This window comes from Otolemur garnettii, unplaced genomic scaffold, assembly GCF_000181295.1.
Source record: "Otolemur garnettii isolate 467f Iridium unplaced genomic scaffold, OtoGar3 scaffold00180, whole genome shotgun sequence".
Classification (NCBI taxonomy): domain Eukaryota; kingdom Metazoa; phylum Chordata; class Mammalia; order Primates; family Galagidae; genus Otolemur; species Otolemur garnettii.
The window spans coordinates 2,315,635-2,329,696 of record NW_003852575.1 but is presented as its reverse complement, the minus strand read 5'-3'; the positions used below and the strand labels follow the sequence as shown (position 1 = coordinate 2,329,696).

General features: G+C 43.6%; 1 protein-coding gene across 1 annotated transcript in view; it reads left to right on the top strand.

The window, feature by feature from the left end:
* Positions 1-10,746, top strand: part of TTC3 (tetratricopeptide repeat domain 3) — a 116,913-nt gene extending 106,167 nt beyond the window's left edge. Inside the window, exons 40-45 of the mRNA XM_023519593.1 lie at positions 402-503; positions 1,886-2,244; positions 4,960-5,086; positions 5,265-5,408; positions 8,797-8,889; positions 9,991-10,746. Coding sequence (XP_023375361.1) covers positions 402-503; positions 1,886-2,244; positions 4,960-5,086; positions 5,265-5,408; positions 8,797-8,889; positions 9,991-10,065 — 900 coding nt within the window. The 3' untranslated portion in view covers positions 10,066-10,746. The remainder of the gene's footprint in view (positions 1-401; positions 504-1,885; positions 2,245-4,959; positions 5,087-5,264; positions 5,409-8,796; positions 8,890-9,990) is intronic.
* Positions 10,747-14,062: the final 3,316 nt, after the last annotated feature.

Here is a 14,062-nt window from a genome sequence, read left to right as displayed (position 1 = left end):
TGAGCTCAAGCAATTCACCCGCCTTGGCTTCCCAGAGTGCTAAGAAGAGAAGTTAAGTTTCGTGAGACTGTAATAGGGTATGCAGCCTGTGGCTATGTGCAGATTATTTGAGGCCTGTTTTGCTTATCTGTGTGGTGAATATTTTGAAAATGATGCACAGAATTATGTATGGATCTAATTTTTTGCTTATCAGCTTTCATTAGTGTTTGTATTTTTAATATGTGGCAGGAAAAAAAAGGTTGGACACCCCTACTAGAGCATTCTGATTGTCTTATTTTAAGTTTCTTTCTGTACAAGACATTTATGTTTCCTGAAAATTCTAAGACATTTGTAATGTACAGTAAAAAACAAAGCATTAATTGGCGATTGTGGTTTTCCTACACTTTCCCTTCTTCCCACAGAGTCAGTTTGAAGAACAAATTAAGGCAATTAAAAATGGTTCTCAGCTCAGCGAACTTCCTAAAGTGCAGGTTTCTGAGCTATCGTTTCCTGCCTGTCACACAGTAAGTCTAACACATGTTTTGTGTTTTGTTTTTTTTTAACCACAATTTCTTATTTGTTGTTTTCTGGAAATGAGGATGGGGCGGATTAATTATTGCCTTTAGTTCAGCACTGGTAGCAAAGTGGTTATAGCTCTAGCTGTAACATACCCTGAGGCTGATGGATTCGAGCCCATCCCAGGCCAGGTAAACAACAATGACAACTGCAACAAAAATAGCTGGGTGTTGTAGTGGGTGCCTGTAGTCCCAGCCTTGAGAAGCTGAGGCAGGAGAATCACTTAAGCCCGAGTGTTTGAGGTTGCTGTGAGCTGTGACACCATGGCACTCTACTAAGGGTGACATAGTGAGACTCTGTCAAAGGAAAAGTATTTATTGCCTTAATGTTTTTATTATTGGTAGTACTGGTAAGTCTCTTAAGCTTTATAACATTCTTGTATAAAGAGAAGTTCAGTCTTCCTACATCCACGCATGAGAACAGTATTAGGTGAATATGCTGTTGGTAATGACCACTTTCAGGCACCTTAGCTTGTGTCCTTTCTTTTCAGAATGTGGGGCTGTCTGTGAGTTTGTGCGTGTTCAGCTTACTGCCATCAGTCCTGTGTGAGGCATGGAGGGAGAAGCAGGGGGAGGAGGGCAGAGGAACAAGGCATTCAGGAGGTGCACTTGGAGGGACCTTGGTGCTCACAAGATGGCGGCACTGTGTGTATCTGCGGGGAGTTGAGGGTGAGGCCTGGGCCTCTGTCAATCACCCAGGAGGATTTGCAGGTTTAGATCTCGGGAAAATAGTCTAGACTGGAGACGTGTAAAAAGTGGGTGTCAATTAGCAGCAAGCGCAGAGTCACTGAGGCCTGTGAGAGTGCCTAGAGAGTGTTAGACAGCCAGGATTTGGGCCTCAGGACTCCCTCAGCAGCACGAGGAGGAGCCTCAGCACTGCTGGCCTGGACACAGGGGCTGCCAAGCAGTGTGGAGCTGAGAAACTCATGGTTTGATAAAGAGGAGGCAACCAGCAGGTGTGGCTTTGTGCCTGGAATGGAGATTTCTAATCAGTCCGCAAAAACATTGCTCTGGGAAGAGAAGTGTGATCAGCTAGAGGCTGAAGGAGAGCTGGCAGGTAGGTAAAGTGTTCTCTTTGAGGTAGTTCTTCTCTTTGGCAGAGAAAATAATGAATTATAGAGAGTTATTCAGAAGTCAGAGTCCTGCTTTTACTCTTTAACAACTAACAAGTTATAATTAGTAATTCTTTTTAACAAAGTAGCTAATGTGTCGTTTGCTGGTGGGCTTTGTCATAGTCTGCCCACATCAGTCCTTGAGTCCTTGTCCTGGTGCTTCTGCTCTTCATTCAAGACAGCCCTAAGCGACCCTCTACTGTGGTGTGTTCCTCACAGATTCATCCTTCGTTACATCCTGAGTCTTCAGGCTATGATGACCAAGGCTCTGTGACTTCACCAAGTGACACAACTGAAGACCAAACGGTGGCTCATGAGGGTCCAGGTCTCTTTTTTGCCAGTGACTGCCCAGTGGAGGCTTCTCCTGTACTGTTGCCGGGGCCGCCCTCCTGTCAGCCTAAAGTCACTCAGCCATCGGAACGCAAGCGGGCTGGCCAGGTCACTCCATCGAAACACAGCCCTGTGGTGGATCCTGTCCCTGCTCCTTCAGGACGCACTGCTGGTACAAGCCAGTCTCCAAAAAAGCCGTTCAACAGTATCATTGAGCACCTGTCTGTGGTGTTCCCATGCTACAACAGGTATGCACGTGAGCTGTCCGTCCTGTGTCCAGTACTGTGTGCAGTTGTGATACCTTGACTGGATAAAGCCATGCCAGTTAGGAGATAACAGGAAAGATTGCCTCTTGTTTCACTCAGACAGGTGCCTACATTCTTTTTTTTGTAAATACAGAGGTGAGTATTTTCAAATAAATTTTTTAATGTGCATATCTAGATTGAAAACGTTGACCACTGTGTGTTCAGCACTCCTCAGAGCCCATGACAGTTTGCTGAGTTTTGTTTTTGTTTTTGTTTTTTGAGACAATCTCCCTATGTCGCCCCTCACTAGAGTGCTATGGTGTCACAGCTCACAGCAACCTCAAACTTGTGGGCTCAAGTGATTCTCTTGCCTCAGCCTCCCAAGTAGCTGGGACTACAGGTGCCCGCTGTAATACTCAGCTAAGTTTGCTAAGATTTTGATGAGATCAGTAACACTCTTTAAAACATTACAGCATTAGTAAATGAAGTGCAAAAAATTAAGAAGAGGTTTGTGTCTTTTGATGGCAGGAGGAGGGGCGTGTCACATATGGCAAAGAAGCCAGCAGCAGCTTAACCTTGTTAAGACAAGACCTTTGAGTTGTCAGAGCTGAACCTTGTTAAGACCTTTCAGTTGTCAAAGGTGTGAGGTTGAGACCCGAGTTTTGATCTCTGTGCGAGTGCTGACGGGCCCTGTGCGTGTGGGCACAGGTGCTCTCACTGCCCAGCCAAAGCGGGAGCAGGGTGGAAGGTTTTCCAGCTGCTTGGCAGCAATTTTGTCTCCACCTCTGCACTCTGCTCTTCAGACCGGTGCAGGGTGTACAGGTGCCCCTTGTCTCAGCGGAGAGAAAAGGCGAGGTAGAGGCAGTGTGTCTGGGTGCAGTGCACAACAGAGGCCTCTGCACTCAGAAATGATGCTTGTGCCTGCTTTCTTTCTCCTACTTCTGAGACAGTGTTAACTCCAGGCTTTGAAATTGAAATTTGGAAACAAAAGGCTTGTTAAAATATAATTGGCCTGGCCAGGTGAGGTGGCTCACACCTTTAATCTTAGTGCTCTGGGAGGCAGAGGCAGGAGGATCACTTGAGCTCAGAAGTTCAAGATCAGCAAGAGCAAGATCCTGTCTCTACAAAAAATAGAAAACTTAGCTCCGTGCCTATAGCTCAGCAGCTAGGGTGCCAGCCACATATACCAGAGCTGGCAGGTTTGAACCTGGCCAGGGCCTGCCGAGCAATAATGACAATTACAACAAAAAAATGGCCAGGCATTGTAGTGGGCGCCTATAGTCCCAGCTATCTGGGAGGCTGAGGCAAGAGAATCACTTAAGCCTAAGAGTTTGAGGTTGCTGTGAGCTATGACACCACAGCACTCTACCAAGGGTGACATAGTAAGATTGTCTCAGAAAAAAAAAAGAAAGAAAGGAAATTTAACTGGGGCTCCCCATTCCTCTCCTGCTGCTCCCTTCCTGCCCACCATCCAAAAAAAAGAAAAAGAAACTGGGCATAATGGCACACAGGAGGCTGAGGCAGAAGGATCACTTGAGCCCAGGAGTTTGAGGTTGCAATAGACTGTGATGATACCACTGCACTCTAGCCAAGGCAACAGTATGGGACACTCAAAAAATATATACATATATATGATTGGCTAGAATTAATATTTTATATTGGTATAGCTCTGCCCATTTGAAAAGAAGTGCATTTCATTTGCACATGGGTGTATTTTGCCCTGCCTAAGTTGAGAAAACATAAATTCTCTCAATAGTAATTGCCATGCCAGTTGTAAAATATTCAAGTTGTAATTACCAGAAGTACCCTACAAATAAAATTTTTTGCAATCCTGATTATATTTGGCAGAGATTAAACAATCAAGTAAATTGCATCCTAATTTTCTGAAAGTCAAAATATTTGGAGTAATATTATTGCAGCTAGCAAGTTCCTATTGACTCTAAGGCCCACCTGATGGAACTTATGAAAGGTTCAGGCTTTGAACCTTGCTGTTGACTGGATTTTTCAAGGAAGGAGTCTGCTAAACTATTTTCCTCTTGGTTGGAAAGAATTTATTGATTTCAAGTTGGAACCAATAGTGTGTCTTTATCGTTCAATGATTTTGTGTAAAGCTATGATAACATAGGCTGCAAAGTCAGTTTTCTAAATAGAGATTGATATCCCAGGTGGATCTAGCAGATACACAATTACTTTGAAATTCCATTGAAATAAACATTTAGAAGTAATACTGAAATTTTCATAACTACTTTGGAAAAAGTAATTTTGCCTAAAAATAGTTTTGCTTTTTATATGCAATTACTATTGTTATCGCTGAATCTACACATTAATTTTTTGTTATGTTTATTTATTTATTTATTTATTTTTTTTTAGAGACAGAGTCTCACTTTGTCACCCTCGGTAGAGTGCTGTGGCGTCATAGCTCACAGCAACCTCCAGCTCTTGGGCTTAGGTAATTCTCTTGCCTCAGCTTCCTGAGTAGCTGGGACTACAGGCACCCACCACAACGCCTGGCTATTTTTTGGTTGCACTTTGGCCAGGGCCGGGTTTGAACCTACCACCCTTGGTTATTTGGGGCCAGCACCTTACTCACTGAGCCACAGGTGCCACCCTGTTACATTTATTTTTGATTTTTTGGGTTGGGTTGATATTGGCATATAATAATTCTTAGCAGTAAAAAACTTGACTTTGTTGTCACTTACCATTCACTTTCTCTTTCAGCACTGAGCTTGCTGGTTTTATTAAAAAAGTGCGAAACAAAAACAAAAACTCACTATCAGGATTGAGTATTGATGAAATTGTCCAAAGAGTGACGGAACACATTCTAGATGAACAGAAAAAGAAAAAGGTATTTCATTCAGATACAAGAAAATGTGCCACTTCATCCATAAAGTATGAGGATTATTAAAAAATGCTTTAAACCGAAATGTGGAAAATAATTTACTAATGACAGAAGATGATCAAGCTTTTAGGTAACTGAACTTTGCTTTCCTCCTATCCCCCCTCCCCCTCTGTTATCTCTGTAGCCAAATCCTGGGAAAGACAAGAGGACACCTGAGCTCAGCTCTGCAGCTTCTGTGACCAGGTCCTTCCAGGGCCCACCCTCAGTGATTGTCGGACCATCACCCAAAACCAAGGGGCAAAAAGCAGAGGATGTCCCTGTGAGTGTTGTATGTATCACTGTATAGTTAGTTTTGTTTTTTAATGAAGAACAAGAAGGAAGCAAAATTTTGAAGCCCTGATTTAGCTCCATTCTTTTAATTTCTAAACCTGATTTTTATTTGATTCTAAAATTAGAAACCAAATTTCAGTGTACTTGAATGGCCCAGTTAGAACAATCACCTAATTGCTGAGATCATGTCTCTGCTCTGACAAGTGCCTTGGGGCTCATTGTAGAGAGAAGCCCTGTTGGGGGAACCTTCTCTCTCCTTCCTTGTTTTGCTGCAGATGGTCAAGTACATTAACATTTTCTGTCTAGTGTGGTATTTTGAATAGTTTGGGAAAACAGCTTTTGAATAATTTCTTCTGTGTAACCATGGGCTTTGGACTCACACAGACTGAGTCCCATCTCTTAATGGCACTGGGAGCCTGGCTGACATGGTGCTACTGTAGAATGGGCAGGGTCAGCTCTGCCCCAGCAAGGCTAGTGGCTGCCCTTTGCCTGTTCCCTCAAAAGCCTAAAAGGGACACTAGGATAGGCTGAATTTTCTTGGACTGCATATGCTGATTTAGGTTGTAGGTTTTCCTCTTAGTAAGAATATTTATATTTACATAGAACTTTGCATAAAATACTTTAACATCTATGATCTGACTTGATTGGCATTGTAATTGTATTTTATAATGAAACCATAGCACAGGTGGCTCATGCAGTTGGCTAAAATATTTGAAAGCGTGGATGTAGCTCATAGCAGGCCCTTGGACTTGTTCACACAGCTTGTTGTTCCCTAATCCCCATCACATGGCTGGCTGGTGTTGGAGACCGTGCTGCAGGGACCATACAGGAGTTTGAAAGACGCCCTGTTGCCTGTGTGGCTCAGGGCTGAGTACTCTGCATAGAATTCTCGTGTAGAACTCCATTTCTCTTTGGGTAGCTGTGGTGTCAGTACAGCTTATAGAACATAAGGAGAACTGTGGACCCTGTAGTGTTCTCAGCAGGGAACACAATACTGGTTTGCTTACTTGAGCTGGCACTGAATCTTTTTGTGAATTAAAAGTATTATATTTTCAAAGTACAAAAGGAGGCTTGGTGCACGTAGCTCCATAGCTAGGGTGCTGGCCACATACACTGGGGCTGGCAGGTTCAGATGTGGCCCAGGCCTTCTGCACAACGAGAACTACAACAAAAAAATAGCCAAGTGTTGTGGCAGGCGCCTATAATCCCAGCTACTTAGGAGGCTGAGGCAGGAGAATCACTTAAGTTATGACACCATGGCACTCTATCGAGGGTGACATAATGAGACTCTTGTCTAAAAAAAAAAAAAAGGACAAAAGTAACACATGGCTAACAATAGAAAATACAAATAAAAAGAGTATTTTTAATAAATCCAACCCCCCAACAAGCATTGTAACATTGGCGCATACTTTTCTGCCCTCTCCTATGTGCATGTGTGTGAATTTAGTCAAAGCTGCACACTTCAGTCACACTTTTTATGTTCTCTAGGGGCAGGAATTTGTTTTCTCTCTATTTTTTTGTGTAGTTGTCTTTTACTTAGAAGTAAACTGTGCCCATCTTTTCTCAGATACGGCCAACTGTAGACTGTTTAAGATAAACCTAGATCTGAGCTTTGTAGAGGGCATTAGAGAGGCCTTAACTTGCCTTTCCCCAGGACTGACATCTGTTTGTCCCTGACCCTGAAGTTACAGGCAACAGTAAAGGAGGGTGAACCCTCATGCTGTGGTGCTGCTGCTCTGCTTGGGCCACATCACACCTTGAGAAAAGACAGTGAAAGGCTGGTCAGCAGCTTCAGATGTTTTCCCAGCTCCATTCCCTGAACTGCAGATGTTTTTGGAGTGTGGGTTCAGGGCTGGGTTCCTTATTGTCTGCTGAGGACACAGATGAACAAGACTCATTTCCTGTCTTCAAGGGTGCTCAGAGTGCAGAGGTGAGTTAACATAGAATTTACCTATGCCAGCTCAGCACCTGTGGCTCAAGCGGCTAAGGCGCCAGCCACGTACACCTGAGCTGGTGGGTTCGAATCCAGCCCGGGCCCGCCAAACAACAATGACGGCTGCAACCAAAAAATAGCCAAGTGTTGTGGCAGGCGCCTGTGGTCCCAGTTACTTGGGAGACAGAGGCAGGAGAATTGCATGAGCCCAGGAGTTGGACACTATTGTGAGCTGTAATGCCAAGGCATTCTACCTAGGGCAACATCTTGAGGCTCTGTCTCAACAAAAAGAAGGAAATTACCTATGTAGTGTGGGTGGGAACCCTTAGTCTGCTATTAGGTCTGAAATGCTGTCTGCTCACCAAACTGAGCCACTGGAGGCTGGAAACCTTCCATTCATCTGTGTCAAGTCCCCAAGCAGTCCCTCACCTGGATGTTTGCCAAATGAGCCATCCATTGTATGTTTTGTTTTGATTTGTACAAGTAATCCACGTTCATAGAAACTTTACAAAATAATAATGAAAAAAATAAAATCTCCCTTAACCAGGGTAACTACTTTCATGTTTTGTGTATCTTTCCAGATGCTCTTCTGGACATCTAGTTATACATGTATTCTATTTTACTTTTTTTGTTTGTTTGTTTTGAGACAAGAATCTCACTTTGTTGCCCTCTATGGTAGAGTGCTATGGTGTCATAGCTCACAGCAACCTCAAACTCTTGGGCTCAAGCGATTCTCTTGCCTCAGCCTCCCAAGTAGCTGGGATTACAGGTGTCTGCCATAACACCCAGCTATTTTTAGATATGAGATCTCTCTCTGGCTCAGGTTGGTCTCGAACCTATAAGCTCAGGCAATCCACCTGCCTTGGTCTCCCAGAGAGCTAGGATTACAGACATTAGCCACTGCACCAGGCCTTCTCTTTATTTTTAAAAATTTAAATTACGTGATACATGTGATATTATAACCTGCTTTTGCTCAGTGGTCTGTTGTGTCAGGGCTTAGGGACTTCCCTCACCATCTGATCCAGCTGCAGGTCAAGTCATTCCCAGGCAGCACCCATAGCTCTGTGGGTAGGATGCCGGCTACATACACCCAGGCTGGCAGGTTCAAACCCGCCTGGGTCAGCTAAACAATGACAACTGCAACAAAAAAAATAGCCAGGAGTTGTGGAAGGTGCCTGTAGTCCCAGCTACTTAGGCTGAGGCAAGAGAATCGCTTAAGCCCAAGAGTTTGATGTTGCTGTGAGCTGTGATGCCACAGCACTCTACTTTCAAAGGCAACATAGTGAGACTCTGTCTTAAAAAAAAAAAAAAAAAATAAGTCATTCCCTCTTACACTTTAAGATGTGACTGGGAATTGTTTGCCACCCTTTGTGCCAAAAAGTTTGAAGGCCACTTGTAGGAAAAATTCGTGTATTTAAAAAAAATAATTCAGTGTTATTTGTTACTTCCACAGTCATCAGGCACGAGTTCCTGTGAATTATGCCATGAGGTGTTCAAATCAAAAAATGTGCGTGTGCTAAAATGTGGACACAAGTATCACAAAGGGGTAAGAATTCTCCTGGTTTTCCTTATGCTCTGTGACCAAGTATTTTGAAAATTAAAAAGGAATATTTTTTCCCCAGGCATCAATATTTCTTGTATTTTTGAGCCATTTTCTTTATAAACCCCCTGATGTCAGTGTTCCCTGTGTCCCTGTCCCAAGCCCATCTCTGTGGAAGGCGGGGGTTTCTGGGCCCTGGCACATGTGCGTGCTGCAGTGTCCTTTCCCTCTAGTCGTGGGTAGAGGACTCCAGCAGTTCTTTGGTGCTGAGACTCAAAGCAATATTAGTTCCTTGAAAGGTGTGATTTCTTCTGCATATGACTGAAGGGAATCAGCTTCAGGACAGCTGTTTTCTTGATTTGGTGTAGTGTATGAAGTCAGTTTAACAGTTGAGAGAGAAACTACGCCTAGCTGCATCCCCATGCCTGACCCTGGGAGGTTCCAGCTCACACCCTTCCCAGATCTGTGTGTGAGTGTCTTGGTATTCTGGGTACTATGAGCATTTGTCTCTACACCCCTGTTGTTGGTTAGAACAGGTCAGTTCTCTGCCGTGTGGATTTATTGATCCCTTAGAAAGGGATAAATACAGCATACTGCACTTACACTGGAAGGAATCAGGACAGCCTGCAGTCTCCTGCATGGTCTGCCCTCTGGGGGCACCTGGGCTCTCTAGCTTCCCACACCCCCACGGCCATGTTGGCGGCAGCGGGCCAACCAGGAGCACCAGGGAGCCCAGTGTGCAGCCTGATGGACCAGACTGGTACCAAGGGCAAGGCCAGGTGGAGCAGCAGGCTAAGAATCAGGTGACTGGGTCCGAGGGCCAAAGGCAGGCCAGCCTGGAGAAGTCAGGGCTGCTGAAACTGGAAAGCTAAGCCCAGAGCCGGCTGTGAGAGGAGGGCAGGGCTACCCGGGGCCAGGTGGGGGCCCGTGGTATTCATGGAGGGGATTCTGAGCTGGAAGCATTTGCTCCTGGGGCTTCATCCACACTCATGACGCCAGCAGGTATTGGTGTGCCTGAGTATTGGGCAGCTCCAGACCCAAGAGACTTTGAGGCACAGGTTCCTTGTGGTCCTGAAGCAGCTACTGATGTTGTTGCTTCCTTTTCAGTGCTTTAAGCAGTGGCTTAAAGGGCAGAGCACTTGCCCGGCCTGCTGGGATCGGGATCTCCTGTCAGAAGAGTAGCCTGCACCGCCTGGAAGAGGCCAGCCCAGTGGAAACCGGGGGCTGTCTTCCTGCCGCAGGTGGTCGCACTCACTGGAGTGAAGCGCTGGTGCCCTAAATCGGGAGAATGGCAATGCGCTACCCTTGATACAGAGAGCAGACATCGGAAGGCCCTCCCGCATTGTGTCACTCGGCTAATAACGAACTCTTTAGTACAATTGACATGAATTCATTTTCCCACTCAGATAAACACTTCAATGACAGCCCAAGTAGCGGCCAGTAGAGTGACATGGAACCACATTCTTACCTTGTCATTGATGGGCTGCTGCAGAGGTGCTCTTTGAGGTGGTGGCTTCTTTTGGAAAACATTGTGAGTGGCTCAAAGCAGTGTTTGAGTTATAAGAATTCTTAATGTACTCAGTGCTCCACGTTTCCCTTTTGTGTTTGAAAAACCTATTTTAATAGCCCCACAAGAGAGATGATACTGACCTTTTAAAAGTTTTTATAAGATTCTGTATTCCTGAAAATGTGCCAACATTTTTCCTCAAAGATTCTACATTTTAGAAGCAGGCATAAAGCAAACTACATTTTAATAATTTGTAGTTAATCTGAAAATATTGGCTGATTTAGACCAAAAGATTCAAATCTCCTCTTTGTGAAATGCCATGTGCTTTCAATTTTTCCATTTGTTATTTTATTTAGCCCTCTTAGATTTTTTTAAATGTTTATTTTTCATCATTTCAAGGTATAATCTGATTTTTGAAAATCAATTACAAAACATTATTTTTATCAACCAAGACTTTTTATCCCTGATATATATTCATCCTCCCAGCTTCATGTTGGGGATGTAAGTCCTTGAATCCTCTGCTCTTCTCAGCAGCACCATTTGTCCTTGGTGAGTCAGCCAACAGGTTCTTAGGTGTCTCCTGGCAGCACAGTGGGGGCCCCCACAGGCTGTGTGTAGAAACAGTTGCCATCAGTCTCCTTCCTATCTCACCACCAAAAAGAGAAACTGTCATTAGACAATCCTGAGGTGTCTGTTTTACAGTCCTTCTGCATTTGACCTTTGTGAAGTAATGCATGCAATCTTAAACTGTGACCTGAGATCAAAACTGTAACTGCTTTAAAACCTTTAAAAATTAGATATTGTTTTGTGGCTTATACACAGTGGTAAATATAGAAATAGTGAATACTGGACACATTCCATTTCTCTCAAACATGAAGGATCAAAAAATGTTTTTCAGTGTGTTCTTTGTTCCACTGGAAACTTAAGAGTCTCACATTTTTGAGCTGATTGGTCACCTTCCTCTGTCTTTGTTCACTGTGAGTTTTGATGTCTTAGTGACTTAGTCTGTAGAAGCTCACTCTTTATCCTGAAACAGGTCCTCCATGGTGGGCCCTAACACACTGACTACATAGTCATAAGAATTGAGAGCTGTGGATATTAAAATAGAGACCAGGTTGTAGCAACAAGAACAAAGGAGAAGAGGGCATCTGAGCACCTGAAAGTGTGTTTGTACGTGACTCCAGACCCTTGTGCACATACCTTACGTTTCTCCAGTAGTAGAATAAAGAGCATTCTAAAACAGGAACAGTTTACTGTCATTCTTGCCCATTCTTTCTCAGATGTTTCTAAAAATGCATTCTAGGCTCGGCGCCCATAGCACAGTGGTTACGGTGCCAGCCACATACATTGAGGGTGGTGGGTTCAAACCTGGCCCAGGACAATTAAACAACTGCAACCAAAAAGTAGGCATTGTGGTGAGTGCCTGTAGTCCCAGCTACTTGGGAGGCTGAGGCAAGAGAATCGCTGAAGCCTAAGAGTTTGAGGTTGCTGTGAGCTGTGATGCCACATCACTCTACGGAGGGCAAGTCAGTGAGACTCTATCTCAGAAAAAAAAAAAAGGCAAATAAAAAATGCATTCTACTTGAAAATTCAGGAAAGGTACATTTCCATTTAAGAAGTGACTTCATTTTGGAAAGAATAGTCATGCCTTGTTGTGTCCGAGAAGTCTGATTGAGGATTTTAGAGCCATGTGCCTGAGTAAAGGTTGCCAGACTCAAGATAGACTGTTTACGTTTGTGAATGGAAGGTTTATACAGAGATGATAGTTTACCATTTGGGGCTAAATTAAGATGATTTTATGTGACTACATAGAAGGATTTGACAATAAATTGCATTCCTCAGTGTGGGGTTTTGTTGGTTTGTTTATTTGTTTTTGAGGCATTTGTGATTCGTGGACTGCCGAGGCTTTGGGGGGGTTTCCTTTTTGGAAGCACACAGAAGGGTCTGCTGAGAACTGAAAGATTGTTGAAGAAAGCCAGTGTTCAAAATCTGTCTTCTGTTTATTCAAGTGTACTCAAAGTATTATTACCAGTACATACTTTTAATCTGATGGTATTTAATTTAAAGCAATGACTATTCCTTAAGGATTCGGTTTTTGCCCTGCTAAACTGCTTAATCTATATTGTAAATAATAGTCTGACGTGAGGTTGAAGGTGGCCCAGCAGTGCCGCATGCTCCATGCTGGGAAGGTAATTCTTTCTAGGTTTCACTGTCTCTTGTTACCCACAGTCAGCCGTGGCCTGTGAATGGCTACACTGTTTGTTAGTTGTTAATCTCTTACTGTGCCTAACTTACAAGGAACACTTTATCCTAGGGATGTACGTATAGGGTAAAACCAGCAAAACAAAGGTGGAAATTGTGTCATCAGCAAGAGGTACCCATGAGTCTGAACAAGCAAAGGCAATAAAGCGAGGGCCTGGCCTGTAAGAGTGAGGACCAGAACAGCTCCAAATGACCTTTGCAGGAGAAATGGGAAGTACATTTAGGTATTTTAAATGCTTGTGCAACAAAATTAATTAAAGAATAATTGTAAAAAGAATTCACCGTCAGATATGTCTAGTTCCTTTTTATTTTCATTCTGACATGATTGACTTGCAGGGGATGTAGCTGTTTACCTGATTTGCTGAGAAGGCTGAGCAAGGGCTGCATCAAAACCACTGAAACCAGGGACCATTTGTTCAGGTGTGTGTTGAGGACCTACTGTGTGTCTAGTACCAGGCTAGGTGTTTTAATATGGCAGACAATGAGATACGGATCCAGTGAAAGGTGCCTGTTGAATAGACAACAAGTCTATAATGTAATTTCAGGTGGTGAGACAGGCTTTGAAGGAGAAGCAAGGAAGGTATATAGATTAATAAATTTCTGAGAAAGTGCTTGGCTGTGCCTAGCACATAAACCCTTGATGAAGAGGAGCTAATAGTTGTTACTAAGATTACAGTCCTGGAAATTGTACAGGGAGAGTTTCAGTAGCCCTATAAGAAAGGCTGTGTTAGATGAGGAAGTAGCACTTCCTTGGTATAGCCTAGACTGGAACATAACATGACCAATTGGTGAAATAAGCAAAAAAGCAAGAAGAAATCAAATCACCGAGAAGCCATTTTGGAAAATACCAGCTTTGTTTCCGAGATTTTCTGAATGACGTTGGGGGTATTGTAAGATTCTACAGCAAAGGATAACTGCACCCGTGGCTTTCCCAAATTACTTGACTGAGCAGTCTTGAGTCAGCCTTTCCTACCAGTTTGGGTTTAGGATCAGAGCCCTGTGAGGGGCTGTCTAGAGTTCACACGGGAGGGACCTGGCCAAGGCTGATCCTCATAGGGAGGGTGTGTCACGGTCCAGACACACCCGTTTAGGGCAAGGACTGTTGTCATTCATTCCATCATCACCTCTGCTTTATATTGCCTCTTCCTAGTTCTACAAAGGAGAAAAAAGATAACATTTAGCAAAAATGCAGAAATTGACACTTTTAAACTACAAAATCCCAGTCATCCATCAATCAAGTCAGATTGGTCGACCATCAAGTGAGAAAATGATTTTTAATTACATTAAGGAGAATAAATTAGATATGCAAATGGAAAGAAAAAGACTTTGGCCATGCTCACACATCAATTCCAAATGAATCATAGTCCAAAGTATGCAGTAAAGTAAAATAATGCAGCTTCTACAACTCGG